This window comes from Dermochelys coriacea, chromosome 1 (assembly GCF_009764565.3).
Source record: "Dermochelys coriacea isolate rDerCor1 chromosome 1, rDerCor1.pri.v4, whole genome shotgun sequence".
NCBI lineage: Eukaryota > Metazoa > Chordata > Testudines > Dermochelyidae > Dermochelys > Dermochelys coriacea.
This window is the reverse complement of record NC_050068.2, coordinates 204,963,848-204,980,184: the sequence shown is the minus strand read 5'-3', so window position 1 is coordinate 204,980,184 and position 16,337 is coordinate 204,963,848. Positions and strand designations below refer to the sequence as shown.

Here is a 16,337-nt window from a genome sequence, read left to right as displayed (position 1 = left end):
TCATAGATTTTAAGGTCAGAAGGGATCATTATGATCATCTAAGTCTGACCTTCTGCACAATGCAGGACATGGAATCTCACCCACCAACTCCTGTAACAAACCCCAACTTATGTCTGAGCTATTGAAGTCCTCAAATCGTGGTTTAAAGACTTCAAGGTCCAGAGAATTCTCCAGCAAGTGACCCATGCCCCACGCTGCAGAGGAAGGTGAAAAATACAGAGGCTTTGTAAAGATTCATAAATTCAGCCTCACAATACACCTGTGTGCTACAGCAGGACAGTATGATCTCCAATGCATGGCTTAGGAAACTGATCTTTAGAGCAGTGATGTGACTTGCCCAAGATCACCAGCAGATTAGTGCAGAGCTGGGAATGGAAGCCAGGAGACTTGACTATCAGCTCCCAGACCAGACCAAATTCTGCTCCCAATTGCACCACTGTAAATTATGTAGTAATTCCACTGAGTACAGAGACATTTCTTTGGACTTTTACACCCATTTAACTGAAAACAGAATTTGGCCCACTCTGCTTTAACCACTAGACCATGCCCACTTCCACGTACCTGTGCTTCCTACTTCTGAGTGGTTAGTGAGATTCTGTGGCCTGCGCTGTGCAGGAGGTCGGACTAGATGATCAGAATGGTCCCTTCTGACCTTAGTATCTATGAATCTATGAACCTATGAAATGAGAGCAGAATTTGACCCTTCTGTCCACACCCAGAAGGGGCCTAGAGAGGTGAATCCCGCGGTATGTACCTGCTTCATGATTGCTTTTTCCATTCACACCAGCAATATGAATAACCTGCCTGCATCCTAAAAGAAGATGCTTTTGTTCTTTTCAGAGCCACCCTGAGGAAGCTGCGTCCAGAAGACATGTTTGAGACCTGGGTAAGCACACAAGGGAGGGAAGCCTTTAATCCTCTGAAATCTTTGAATGAGAAACAAATCTGCTCTGGCTCGTGAATTGCTACAGAAAAGCTCCAAGCTGTGATGATTAGACAGCAGCATTATCCCCCAAAGCCTCTGCAGCTTTACAAGCACATTGAGTGATTATGCAGCAGGGAAAGCTTCATCCATAGCTTCCAATGTGTAAAGTTAAATCACATGCTTAAGTGCTTTGCTGTTTGGAGCTAGACTGCTGAATCAGGGCCAGAATCGGGGATAATGGTGTTGAATGCACAGTGCTGAGGAAAATCAAAACATAATAACTATAACAATCCATCTGCTTGCATAAACTGGTCAAATGGCACTCTGGGTCAAGGTTTAAAGAAGCAATTTCCCAGCACCTTAAATAATTGCTTCTTGGAACAGCAGGTTCTAGAGTACTGAAGAGGAAAAGATATTCTCAGTTCAGTGTTAAGTAATCACTCTGGCTAGTTCAAGATGTAACAATTTGAGTCTATAATGGTGACTACAATATACTCATATTCAACATCCTTGGGTAAGGAATCATCTATTCACCTGTAGTGTTCACAGGGTTAATTAGATGGCTCAGCCACGTAGTGTTGTTTCTGGATGACTTATGGAACTTACACAGCATGAATTGTGAATGTTACAATAGAATATCCCATTTGAAATTCAGGCTGGGATAGTTAGATTAGTCACATGAGTTACAGAACAAATTGTACATTGATTGTAATAGGTACAGTTTGAATGAACTGCAGTTAAAAGATTCTGAAGAAATTCACCAGAAATTTGAAATGTAAGTTCATAAGCAAGAATTCCGTGTTCTGTGAACTGGGGAAAAGTGACAGGTTTCAGTATAGCAGCCGTGTTAGTCTGTATCCGCAAAAAGAAAAGGAGGACTTGTGGAACCTTAGAGACTAACAAATTTATTTGAGCATAAGCTTTCGTGAGCTACAGCTCACTTCATCGGACATTCATAGAATAAATTATTTGCTGCAAATGACTCAGCTCTAATAAACATGAGTGTGACATTAAAAGCCAGTCAGGAGCTCCAATTGTGTCCAGCATTCCGACAAATGCACTTTAATATTATTTATTCATCATGTTCCCACTCATGGTGCTTTACAGACATTGAAGAAGATACAATTATTTCTCCAAAGAGCTCAGGGCCAACATTTTCAACAGTATCTGCTTGGCTGCCCAACTTGAGACACCTCGGGCCTCTGATTGAAGGATTAGTCCTTGAGACAATAAGGAAAGAAATGATGCAACAAAACCTTGAAGACTGAGTGTTTAGGCTTTATGTCTTGTTGGACCCAGGGTTTTCATTTTTTTTTAAATATGGTTTTGATATACTGGGTTAAATCCTGGCTCCAGTGATGTTAATGGTTGTTTTGTTTTATCATTGACTTCAATGGAACCAGGATTTCACCCATAGTGATTTTGATTTAATATTAATATTTAATATTAAATATGTCTTGAAAAAAGCATAGATTGTCATTGGTGGAAAGTTTGCTTAATAAACACAGTGTTAAAATACAGGGTTTGCATCCATTAAGGTAAGGAGATTTTTATGCACAAGAGATGAGGGGCTAGATTCTGATCTCAGTTAGCCAGGTGTAAATTCAGAATAGTCACACTGACATCACTGGAATTACTCCAGGTTTACATGAGTGCAGCTGAGATCAGAATCTGGCTCCATTTGTCTAAGGAGATGAAGATTTTTTTTAAGTCTGTTGTGCAATGATCTTGCTGGCAAATGTAAAGGAAAAACAAAACTGCAGGCTACACAATCTGTTTGTGGTCTGATTTCTGTAGCAAATCTGCCCTAAGTGTCCCTGTGAAAATGGGATTCCCCAAAGAAGCTAGGACAGGCCCGACATCCGGTCTTGTTTCTAAAGATAATGTTTTCCACTTAATCTTTTAGCTTGTTTTATTTTGTTGTTGTTGTTTTTAGTTTTTGATAGTGGCTTTGTCACCTCTGGGCTCAAAGGGGAAAAGAAATTAGCATTTAGATGGGAATTTTTTCTTGCATTAAAATCAATTGAAATGGAAACTGGCATCGGCAGAGGATGAAGAAACCGAGGCTTTACCGTGGGATAATTCTGAGATGACTTTCACAGCAAGTGCACAATAAACAGCCTGGCTGATACATTGGCTTTTGCCAATGTCATTAGCCAAGCCCTACTCATATCCCCACAGCTTTCATGGAGCAATAACCCAAGCCCCTCAAATCAGCCTCATCTAAGTCTATCAGATCTCACAAAGTCACCCATCTGAGCCCCTCATCTCTCACTCACCCCCTCTGAGTCCCCTCACCTCTCACCTGCCCCGTCTGAGCCCCCTCACTACTCACAGTGACCCCCCTCCAAAACCTGGGGTTCTTCACCCCTTACAGAGACTCATTTGAGCCACTTCATTTCTTCCATTATTGGGAGAGGAGGAACACCAGCTGATGCTATTGGCATCACTCACCAGCCCAGAAGGGGCATGTCTGTGTGTGGGGTGGGGCATGGCCATCGCCCTGCACCCTGACAGCAGTGCACACTGACACTGGCAGCAGGGAAGCATTTTGGAGAGTTCAGGCTCCAGATAGTGTAGAAAGACCCTGTACTCACCTGGTTCTCCATAGCACGCCATGGGGCACTAAGCCTTCTACAGGAACAATGCCTCTCCACCGCTGCCAGGCCTGCAGGCCCATCCTTATCTCTCTTAGCAACTGTGTCCAAGCCTTGCAAAGTGCTCTCTTCCTCCTCCTTCTCTTCCCCCCTTCCAACCCTAACTCTTGGCATGGTGACCTCCTCCTCCTCTTTCACAGCAGATCCCATCCAATGCTGTGTGTTACTCCACAGCAACTCCAGCCAAACTTTTCCTTGTGGTACATATCACCTCCACATCTCCACCCACCTAAGCCCCACCCTCTAATGTCACATCATAATTCAGTCCTCATTTCCAACAGCAACCCGCACTCAAGCTGCCCCATCACCTCTCAATGCCCTCTCCTCCTCTCTCCTGACCAGCCAGTAACAGCTTTCTTGTCCACAGGAGGATGACCTGGATGGAATCCACATTGTGGCCTTCGCCGAAGAAGACGACCCAGGTAGGAGGCCCTTCCCCACCCCCATATAACTCCTGTCTCTCCCCACACCTAGCTGGAAATCTATCGTACCTAGGATCAGCTTTGACTTGCATTATGGTCACCTGGTATGAGTCTCACACATAGGCCCTCTTCTCAGCCCCAAGGACTTACACCTCCTCACCCCTTCTTGCGAGTTGCTTTTCCTGCAAGAATCCTCCCTTCCAGCCACGGAGTGTGTGAGTTACACCATCTTATACTCTGTTAAACTGACTCCACATCTTGGAGATACCTTCTTCCCCTCCCAATCCCTTACCAATGCCAATCCCTGCACTGAGCACCCCAGGATCTGTGCTGATTCTAAAGGAAAGTCTCCCCTTCACTAGTGCAGCCACTAGGAAGCATCGCCCAGAAGGAAGTTGTGTCTGTTGCTTTACAGTTCAGTTACCATACCTTACTTGGCATGAGAAAGTTTCCAAAGCAAATGCAGTATGGCAGTCGGCAAACCTGTTAGACTAGTTCAGCAGGGCCTGCCTCCATCAAGCAGCGAGAACCCCACACGCAAACTGGGAAAAGGGAGACAGGTCCTGCAGGGATCTGGAGTCAGGATGCTTGTGTGAACTTTTAGCCAGTGAATAAGAATAGCCTCAGCAATTATACCAGTTAGGATTAAATTGCAAAGAATATCAATCCTCATGCTCCAGAGCTTAAATTGGTGACCAGCTGGGTTTAGGAAGAAATGTACCCCTCTGTGTGGTCAGCATGGCACAGACAGGAGATTCATGTGGGCTTACATCTTCCTCAGAAGCTTTTGACTCTGGCAGCTGTTGGAGATAAAATAATATTCTGCATGAACTATTAATTAGTTTTGGATGGCAGTTCCTAGAGTCCTACTGCACAGGCTGAGTGAGCAGAGGACGGGATTCAGGACTGTTAGGTTTTTGTCCCAATTCTGCCACTGACTTGTTGTGTGATCTTGGGTGAAGCACTTAGGATGAGATTTTCAAAAGTGCCTTAGTGATTTAGGAGCACAAGTCAATGGACTTTATGGTCCTAAATCACTCGGGCATTAGTGGAAACCCCACCCTTCACTCGCTTCATTTTGATATCCTTGGAGGAAGGCTGCTAGAGAAGTGCAAAGCATTATCATGTAGCAGCCACCATCATAAGGAACAGAGGTTAGCTAGAAATTTTTTAAATAAAAAGGAGCCTTGTATGCCATCTTTAGCCTGAACATTGCAACAAAACAAGGAGCATGTGTCGGGGTGCTTGTCTGAGAGACTGGAAGGTTCACATATATCATTTCAGATGGCTTTGAGTTCCTGGAGACTCTGAAGCAAGTCGCCAAGGAGAACACCAACAATCCTGACCTAAGCATTGTGTGGATCGACCCTGATGACTTTCCTTTGGTGAGTGGTGGAGGATCATTTCCCTCCTTGGCTGGTGTGTGTGTGTATGTGTTGTGTGTGCACTCATCCTATCAGAGAACACACAGAATGTAGAGGAAGAGAAGAGAAGATATGGGAGAAGTTGAGACATAGCATGGCAAATTGGGAACTAACCAGCAAGGATCCACCTCAAAGTCAAATCTGCATGACAGTGCTGGAGAAGAAACTGATCTGGTGTTTCCACCATTAAATGGATGCTGTTGGGACAGCCCACTGGTTAGCAATTTACACTGCCACACAAGAGAGCCCATCTCTGATTTCCAGGACCAGACTGATCGCTGGATGGCTTGTTCTTCAATAGCCAGCTGGCTGTGTTAATATGAAGTGGTTGTTTAAACACCTTTGTCTTAGCTTCTTTTTCCCCCCTGCTGCAGCTCATCACCTACTGGGAGAAGATCTTCAAGATCGACCTATTCAAGCCACAGATCGGGGTGGTAAATGTCACAGATGTGAGTATGACAAACACAGCAAATCCAGTAAGAATTTGAGATGCTAAGAAGGACAAGTCCTAGGGCAAAATCCTGGCCCTGGTGAAGTCAATAGAAGTTTTGCCATTGACGTCAGTGGGACCAGAATTTCACCCCGGTGAGCAGAGCAAATGTTAAACCACAAAATTTACCTTTAGATCTGGATTTTCAACACTTCAAAGTGCAGGGAAGTTCAGATCCAGTTTCGGTTTGGGCCCAGTTCTACTACTGAGTCACTTGTAGGCTACCTCTGGCCAATGCACAATTGTTCCCTACAGACTATTCCCCAGTGCTTTATCCAGTTTAATTTTAAATGACTCGTACAGTGAGGTTTTCATCACTTCCCCTGGGGTCTTCCCTAGTCAGTCACTCAACAGTAGGGTCTTATTTGCATGGAATTCTATAGGTCTCAGCAGAGAAATAGAGCAGCAAAAGATAACTTAGGGACTGAAAGAAGGAAGAGGGTAGTTGCATGGCAAAACCAGAAGGGCACAGTTTGACTGTGCAAGGAAAGACGGTCACTAACAAACAGTGAGCAGCTGCACAGATTAAAAATACAGTAAGAAACCAGAAGGATGCAGTATAAATTCACAATGATGGAAATTCATGGAAAGAATATTGAATATCAGGGCTTCCTCTATGCTTCCAGCCCACTGTGAGACCATTATGTTCAGTGGTACTATAGAGAATTTGATCAGAGGCGTAGCACGGTGTCAGTGGATGTATCAGTCTTCACAACTGTGAAACAGATGAGGGTGAACTCAGGTACTTAGACCACAGCACTGGGTTTAATGCACAGGGAGCAGAATGGCTCCATAAGCAGGTGCCGTTCTTACATAGGCACCTGTCTGACGATAACCACACTATCATATTCTCTCTGAGTTCTTTTAATGGAATTTAATTAAGCCTCACTTTCTCCCAGGCCTTATGCAAGCTGTGAGTGTAGACACTCCTCCCCAACTGCATGCCCCCTGGAGTCTAAAACCAAAGGCCCTTTCCTAGCCACAACACCGCTCGATCACAAAACCAATGAGGGCTCCTGTACGGCTCGAGCTGCAATGTGGCAGAGAAGGAAGAAAGGCATAATTCTTCTCGGTGCCTAGGCTAGGGAAGCCCTTGTCATACCTGTTCAACAGGTATATCCAATACATTCCACAATGCAGCCATCCCAGCGCAAAAGGGACACAGCCCTGGCTTCACCCAGCCCAGAAACACAGCCTGGGCTTCTAGTACTGCCGTCAGCACTAACCAGCTCTCCCCGCTTCATGTTCCCTAGTGACGAGAGCCACGGTGAGCCTAGCCCTGGGGAGGGTGCACTAGACCAGAGGAGGGAGGGAGGTTCCCTGAGTCCCTCCCCACCCATGCACATGATCTGGGGAGTAGAATTCAGCTCTTACATTGTTTCACGTGCATGCACAATAAAACAAAAGCTAAGCAGCCCCATTGCACTTCACAAACACATGGAATTTTCCTACCAGGTTGGCAACTGTTTCTAAGTCATGCCATTGCGTTACCATGGAGAGTGCAAATCAACTCAAAACATACCCATGTAACCAATGCAGTTGCTGAGAGGTGCTGAGTTCTAACTCACATTGGAGTCCAGGGTGCTCAGCACATCCCAGGATCAGGCCCTGGGTGACTCAGACTTTGCCATTGTGCTACCTACCTGGGTTTTATGAGCAGTAAATCTTGCCATTAAAATGCTGTTGTTTTCATTGTGTTGTACCAGGCTTGTGGGGGACTAATGTCAGGTTGCAAATTCCCTATGTATGTATTGGTAGTCAGGCTAGGGACCCAGTCCTGCTTCTAAGCAACAACCAACCATAAGGAACAGTCAGGAAAATAAAATGCACATAACATGCCAAATGGCAAGACAACGGAGAAAAAAAAAACATTTTTCCTCATTTTGACAGCAACATCGAGATTATCTGAGAACATCTAACACATACTCCAGATTTACAGGCTTCTTTCCATGGCTGGATTCTGTGAAATGTAAGCTTTTAGAACCTTAAAAAGGAGCTGTCTGGAAACACAGCAGCTTGGGAATCAGAATTCCCTCAACTATGTAAATACTCATAACGTGGAGTCTGGGTTTAACAACCCTTTTTGTGTTTGAAATTTTGTTAATAAAAAATCTGAATGTTTAATTTGACCTCAGAGGAGAGGAGAGAGAGACTTCAATGGGCTATGTCAATTTCCACCAGCTAACAATCCAACCCTTGGGGAGTCTATTCCTGGCTCTGCTGCCTACTTCCTCTGTGACCTTGAGCAAATCCAGAGGTTATCTTGAGATCTTTCAGAAGAGGTGAATCCCATCATTTGACCATGGCTTTGCTACCATTTTCTTTGTAAACAGGGGCTAGATTGTGATCGTAGGGCTTATGAGAGTTTTAGTTCATTCTTATAAGTGTAGTTTCCATTTATCTAGAAGGGTGTTCTGAAGAAGGTGCATGTTGGTGCAGTGTAAGAAAAGAAAAATGGTGGGCCTGATTCCACACTGCAATGCTCCAGTGTGACAGTGATGTAAATCCACTGAGATGCACTGATACAAAATGGAGTAACACAGTGATGAATCAGGCCCAGTGAATACACAGACACATTTCTCTTAACTTCAGAGGGAGTAGCCTCTCTGTTCCCCTCATGTCTCTAGAAATCCGCCAGTAAAAATACCATTGGGTTCCAGGTCCCCACTGCCTAATCTCACTGTGGCGGTGTAGAAGCCCTGCCACTGTGCATTGCAATATACTGCGGCTATATTTTCCACACAAGCAATGAGTCTGATTCAGCTGTCTTTACTCACAAAAGTAGCTCTCATTCACCCAAGCAGTGCCATTTCATTCAATGGAACTACTCGCAGGGCATCAGGATCAAGTTCTGTATCTCTTTTGATAGCTTCCCGTTTGATAAAGCAAATCAAGATCTTGGGGATCTAAGCCCTCCCTAGAGGCGGAAATATGGCCAGACATTTTATCAAAGCTTACATCAGGACCCCAAGCAAATTAGGTCCCTCAGGCCAGGAAAGACTTTGCTTTGGAGATTTCACTGCTCCAGTGCCTTTCAAAGCATGAATGAACAGTGTCATTATCCCTGCTTTACAGCTAGGGAAACTCCATGGTCATGCAAGGAATCTCTGGCTAAACAGGGAACAGAGCCCAGGTCACCTGAGTCCCCTCCCACTAGACCATGCCTCCTCTCACTACTCCATAACTTTATTTTATACAATGTCTTTTATACCGTCAGAAAGCCACAGTCGTTTGCAGCTTGAAATGGTATGCACAGAGAGAGTGAGGAGAGATTAAGACATACAGACAAGGGGGATAGGCAGTTTTTTCTGCAGATTTGGAATGAACTGTGGAGTCAGTGAGGCAAAGAGGTGTTATGGGAAAAGGCTCTTTCAGATGGCAAGAGCTGCTGTTACCCCCAAGAGTGTCCCTCCAGACTGTGTGATAGGCCAGAGAGGATGCCGGCAGGAGAAGAGTGGAAGGATCAGGGAGTAGAGATGATGAGGTCTGGAAAGTCCAGCGGAATGAATCCACAGAGAGAGTTGGAGACAAGGAGGGAAATATGAAACTGCATTGTGAAATGGGCTAAAACCAGTGGAGCTACGTGGCTATGGACTATTGGCTAATATAATTAGCTAGCTGGTTCAATAATGAGAAAAATGTGATCAAAATACATGCTGTTACCTGCCCAGTTCCTAACAGTCAATTTAAGAACATGATCAGTTCCATGCAGTACATCTATTACAATCTTTGGCCATGTCTCCACTACCGGGACAATCCCAGCATAACCCAGTAGTATAGGCGCAGCCTACAGCAATGGAAGGGGTCTTTCTGTTAGTGTAGGATCACCACCACCCCAAGTGACGGTAGCTAGGTCTTCTGTCACCCTCACTGGATCTACACCAGGGGCCAGGTTGGCATAGCTACGGTGGGTGGATTTGTCACAACTTTGAGTGACGTAGCTATGCTGACCTAAATTTTAAGTGTAGCCCAGGCCTTAACAAAGCAGCACGGAGTCCCCCCATTAGAAAGTGGCGGGGCTAATCCTGCCAGCCCCTACTTGACACATGAGCTAATCCCACCACACCCAGTTAGAGAAACGAGCTATTCCTACTCCCTCCTTGGAGAGGTGAAGTAATCCTACCACCAGCCAGTCCCTGGCAGGGAGGTGCTCTGATTTCTTGCTGTGTTATCTGTTCCTTCAGGCAGACAGTGTTTGGATGGAAATCAAGGATGATGATGACCTGCCCACAGCAGAGGAGCTGGAAGACTGGATAGAGGATGTGCTCTCTGGGAAGATAAACACGGAAGATGACGACGATGACGATGACGACGACGACAATGATGATGACGACGATGACGACGACGACGATGATTAGATTTGACTCTGTACAGTTTGTCTTCCGGACAGTGAGCCATTTTCACTTGCGGCAGGTTGCTGTGCCTCCTAAATGGCTGTCCCGCCTCCTCGGCCTTATGAAGACTGTTTCCAGCGGTCACAAAACACCCATCTCCTCCCCCTTTCCCATCCCTCCTGCTCCCGATGCTAAAAAAACTCCTTGGCCTGGTTTCCAGAGGTTCTGCACATCCCCAGCTCTCACTGAAATCAGCGACAGCTGCAGATGCTCGGTACTGCTGAAAATCAGGCCTCACCAGTAGGGACAACAGAAATCCGCAGGGAATTTCCCCTGATGTTTCTGTGAGTTACTCCTGGGTTGTGGGTAGATGGTAGGGGGCCTTTCTTCATGCCACCAAAGGGCATGGGGAACTAATTTCTATTGCCATGATAATCGGCCTCTTATATTTTAAGACCTAATCTCATTGTAAGACATCAGGAAGGTCACTGAAAAATACTGCCCATCTCATTAAACAAAACATCCTTCACATCTGCTCAGCTAAACAGCACAGCAGAGACCACAGTATCCCACAAACTCTGCTCTGGGTGTCTGATACTTCTTTGCTGATGACATCATAAACACCCTGGTTTTTTTGTTTGTTTTTTTTAAGGATGGTAGTTAAAATCTCAATTATCTGTATAATGAAAGACTATTTCCTTTGTGCAGAGCTGTGCAAAAAAATTGCACCCAAACTCATGAAACCTGCCTGGATTGGAGTGTCACTGCAGGCTCCAAACTCAGGCAAGGTTGGTAAAAGCGTAGAAATACAGATGGGTCAGAACATTAGGTCTGAAAGCTCCTGAGGAGTTCAGATCAAGGTCTGAATCCAGACTCTGAGGTTCAGACCCAATGGACTGAAATGAAACACTGATTCCTGACCCCAGAGCTTTGAGATAATTCAGATCTGAACTCTGCCACTCTGATACATCTGTATGATGGGTGGAACCAGAGCACTATATACGACCTACCTGAATTTTGGGGAAGTTTGCATCCACATCTGAATCTGGATCTGAACTCTCTGGCTTAGGCTCATCTCTTCTTTTAAGGGATCCTTAGCTGATTTATTGTTGGGCATTGAGATCACATGAAATACACAACTGGAAATTACATACAGAGGCTTACCCTGCCACACATGGAGATCAAAAGAAACGTTTATAGTACTCCACCCTAAAACTCTCCCATTCCACATGACTGTACAACCTAGAGTCCTCTGAACCTTATTCCTGCATGGCATCTTTTCCAGTGAACAAACTGTCAGCTGGGGAGAGGTTCAGCTTCACTAGACAAGCTCATTGGATGAATAATTTTTGTGTGGTAACCATCAGTGAAAGGATCAAATTGTCTGGCTTTTAAGTAGTTGTGGGGCTGGGTTTGAAAGTTCTATTTCACATAAATGTTCACACATCCCTTAGTACTAAGGGTGCAGCCTCTTTTGGCTGCAGACTCTACTCTAAAGTACATCACAGCATACATTTGTAATCAAAGGGTCACTCACAATAGGGGTCAGAAACTTGATCTTGCAGAATGCAGGGCCATCCATGAGAAATCCACACATAAACCAACTTGACATCTTTAGGGCTCATGGATTTCCCTCATGTGCAGATTTCAAGTGCAACAGAAGGACAAACTGAGGACATTCTTACCCTTAGGAATTAATCCTCAAATTGTCTTGCCTTGTTAGCTTAGTTAGGGTCTGTTTCTTCTCTCTTACTAGAGATACAGAGCCTTCTGATCTTGTTTATACTAGGGCAAGTCAGAAGTAACTATTGAAGTCAATGAAATTAACACCAATGTAAAACTGGTGGAGATGAGATGAGAATCAGGACTCATTGGGTCACTGTATTAATGTGAATTAGCCCAACAAGAGCTAAGATTTACACTCCAGAAACTGCCTCTGTCTAAGTGAACTGCAAAGCAAAATTTTATAGCACTATCTATATCTACATATAGCTATATACCTGCCCTTTCTTGCTTCTGTCTCAAAGGTTTAAAATATGTGCGGGGGGGGGGGGATTTTCTATGTACAGTATTAACAGTTGGAACATCAAGCGCTCACTTCCCTTTCCGTTCTAGAAGACTTGGTGAGATCTTTAGAGGATTTGAAGGATGATGTCACTCTAGGCTGTGCTTTGAGCTGTCTCATGCTTTCTTACTGCCTCCTGGAAAGGAGGTGCTAAGTCTTAACCCTTCTCCCATTGGTTGAGATGAGGGGGAGTCACAGCTCTGTCTACAACCACCAGAGATGATCTTATGGTTCAGGCTCTCCAGAGTTCTGCGCAAGATCCTCCAGCACAGAGAGGGATGTGAGGATCTGGGATGCCTCGTGTAAATAGCAAGCAGGATTTTTCTTGTAAATTTGAGATCATCTTTATGCATTGTAAAGTGCTGGAAAGGGTAAAGCCAACATTTTTCAGTCTCTCTTCTCAATTCACCACTAAGGGACAGATCCTGCTTGCATCCTCATGTGGGAAGACTACCAGCTTTGCCTTCACCTTGGAGCTACACACATGAGTAAGACAAGGAGGGTTTCACCCTTCCTGGCTAATCAGAAGGGTTTGCAGTTTACAAGGGAATAAAGATCCCATGCATTTTTGTCCTCACCATTCACAACACTACTGCAACCCCTGTTATAATCCCTGTTACAAAACACATTTTAGTTATTTATACTATTTCCTGATTGGCTTCTCTCTCTCTGAAATTATGACCCGTTCTCAGGAGCTGTTTGAGTGATGCAGTTGAGCAGTTCTTTGATTGGCCTGAACTGGCTCATGGAAGGATAATTCCAATATGAGTAGACATTGAAACACAGATTTGTAATCTGAGAGTATAATTGATTTATGTGAACATGAAGAAAAACAAATTAGTTATTTTATCCCTTCCCGGTCATTATCACGAATGGGACATCCCAAATGCTCACTAGCTTTCTGCATGCCTTTTTTCAGTGCCTTTTCTGCTCTAAGGACTTGGCTACATTAGGTATATTTGCATCATTAGCTACACTGGTGCAAACCTCTCCCATAGATGCACTGTGCCAGTGTAAAATGGAGTGAGTTGCATTTGTGCAAGCCCCACCTACCATGTGTCGTGCACTGGTGCAGCTGTATTGGTAAAGCTACATTGATACAAAAAGGCATTTTAAAGCATCAGGCAATATTTATTTTGGGAAAAGGGGCACTTAGAACATGGATGTGTTCCATGAAGAAACTGATGGGTGATGTTGTATCCTGTGCTGTGGGGTTTCAGTGCTTCATAAATTGGACTAGAAAGCTTTTCTTTGTATTATAAAATAAAAAGTTAAATATGCAACTGTCATCCCTGTGGCCTGTGAAGTTGCTTTTGGTACTATCATTTCTCCTGCCCCATTCTTCAAACATGGCTTTCTCTACTTCTCTTCACCCATATATCATCTGGGATCTTTTTAACTTTACCTTTTAATTAAAAAGCTACAGATGTTTAATTCTCTTCTGGTTTTTGCCATTTTAAAAAATAAGTAAAATTTTAAGGGAGGGGAGAAGGAAGCAGTTCTGGCAATGAAGAAAGTAGGAGGGAAAGCTAATTCAAATGCATTTTTTCATTCATCTGGAATGTCCCAAATGCTCAGTAGTTTTCTCTCTTTTCAGTACCTTGTCTGCCATGATTTTACAGAATGGGGCAATATCTCTTTTGGGAAAAAAAGGGGTGATTAGAATGTTAATATGTTCCCTGCTGTGTCTGGTGGGATGTTGGTGTATTCCATGCTGTGATGGTAGGATGTTCTATTCTACAAGTGGTGGGATCCTGAGGCATTCTGTGCTGCAACTGGTGGACCACAGTCTCTTGGGACCTATGACTACTACATCTGATAGCCACTTGTCAAGCATTAAACAGCTATCACTCAACTTAGCTAATGAATAGCAATATCCATGGAAGAGTGCTCAGTGATTGATGGGAGATGGTGCCTTTTACTTCTAGTTCACTGGTTTGAATGCAGCCCCACTCAGTCATTACAAAGCAAAGGCTGCTTGACTTACAAGAAATGAGATTCTTGGTGTTGCTCCCATTCCCAGAGGACGGGGACTCACATCCCAAAAGCCACCACAGTTGGCCTCTTTGTTGTCAGTCTCAGCAGAGACTGAATGAGTCCTAGAATCATAGAATACCAGGGTTGGAAGGGACCTCAGGAGGTCATCTAGTCCAACCTCCTGCTCAAAGCAGGACCAATCTCCAATTTTTGCCCCAGATCCCAAATGGCCCCCTCAGGGATTGAACTCACAACCCCGGCTTTAGCAGGCCAATGCTCAAACCACTGAGCTATCCCTTCCCCCCTGGAGATTGAACTTCCCACCCCTCGAATTGGGTTCCTCCCTGTTAGCACGGAGGCACCATTGTGAGGGCAGAATGATGGGGGAGGGTGTTGGCGTTTAATTCATCACTATCTGGCCCAGACTCACTAGGAGAGAAAGAGGCAAATTCAGTCCCGAGGGCCGTCAATCTAGCTTCTTTCAGGGGCCACTGATTCAGTTTAAAATAAAAAGTCAATGAGTTATAAAGCGGACCTGTAAAAAAATCTTTTTTAATGTTGGCCTTTCTGAATGCTGCCTATTTCACAGGATGCAACTTGTTAGCACTTTCCTCTTAGCAGAGAGTCCCTTTCTCCAAAACATTGATTAGTCATTTACATGAAACAGATGGTAACAAAAATAAATAGAAACGAAGGGCAGACCCTGAACACCCCCACCCCCCATGGGTACTTTGTGCTCATCAGCCAGTCCAAAGCAATTACAAAACTACCTTCTTGCTACCCAAGGATAGTGGGGGACTCCCCAGGTGGCATAGGGCCAGCATGGCTGTTCCTATGCCACCCCATCCCTGTCCCCAGATATAGGGGGAAGGGATGTGTCCAAAAGGCCTCCACATCTTGCCAAGCCCTGGCTGCTGCAGCAATCTCTTCAGAGTCATTACTAGCATGTGTGGCTTAGAGAAGCCCAAAAGTGGTTCTAAATTACACCTAATGACCAGCCTGATAGTCACAGGATAGAAGAGACATAAAAGTGCTTTAAAGTCACTTTCATATGCCCCTCCCCCTCCGCACCTCAAGCAGTACCTGGTGCAGAAGAGCCAGTCTCAAGGAAATGCCCCATATTGTTTTAAATCATCTGATTAATAGTCACTTAAGAACATAAGAATGGCCATACTGGGTCAGACCAATGGTCCAACTAGCCCAGTATCCTGTCTTCCAACAGTGGCCAGTGCCAGGTGTTTCAGGGGAAAGAACAGAACAGGTAATCCTCAAGTGATCCATTCCCTGTCATCCACTCTCAGAGTCCCAGCTTCTGGCAAACAGATACTTAGGGACACCCAGAGCATGGAGTTGCATCCCTGCCCATCCTAGCTAATAGCCATTGATGGATTTATCCTCCAGGAACGTATCTAGTTCTTTTTTGAACCCTGTTACAGTTTTGGCTTTCCCAGCATCCCTGGCAAAGAGTTCCACAGGTTGACTGTGCGTTGTGTGAAGAAGTCCTTTCTTTTGTTTGTTTTAAACCTGCTGCATACTAATTTCATTGGGTGACCCCTGGTTCTTGTGTTGTGAGAAGGAGTAAATAACACTTACTTGTTTATTTTCTCCACACCATTCATGATTTTATAGACCTCTATCATATCCCCCCTTAGTCGTCTCTTTTCCAAGTTGAAAAGACTCGGTCTTTTTAATCTCTCCTCATAGGGAAGCTGTTCCATGCCCTTAATAAATTTTGTTGCCCCTTTCTGTACTTTTCCAGTTCTAATATATCTTTTTTGAGATGGGGCGACTAGACCTGCAAGCAGTATTCAAGGTGTAGGTATACCATGGATTTACATAGGGGCATTAGGATATTTAGTGTCTTATTATCTATCCCTTTCCTAATGGGGGGTCTTAAATTTTTGTTGGCTTTCTTGACTGCCGCTGCACATTGAGCAGATGTTTTCAGAGAACTATCCCTCCTCAAGCATTCAATTTTTACTCTGTCATCATTATTTCACTGGTTCTCCCATACAGACTTCTGGGCTAGGCAAGATCTGAACT

The 16,337-nt window shown here is 44.5% G+C and overlaps 1 protein-coding gene across 1 annotated transcript in view; it reads left to right on the top strand.

Moving 5' to 3' along the window:
* CASQ2 (calsequestrin 2) overlaps nt 1-13,612 on the top strand; it is a 52,152-nt gene extending 38,540 nt beyond the window's left edge. Inside the window, exons 7-11 of the mRNA XM_038412772.2 lie at nt 841-886; nt 3,950-4,004; nt 5,289-5,389; nt 5,803-5,877; nt 10,103-13,612. Coding sequence (XP_038268700.1) covers nt 841-886; nt 3,950-4,004; nt 5,289-5,389; nt 5,803-5,877; nt 10,103-10,276 — 451 coding nt within the window. The 3' untranslated portion in view covers nt 10,277-13,612. The remainder of the gene's footprint in view (nt 1-840; nt 887-3,949; nt 4,005-5,288; nt 5,390-5,802; nt 5,878-10,102) is intronic.
* Nucleotides 13,613-16,337: the final 2,725 nt, after the last annotated feature.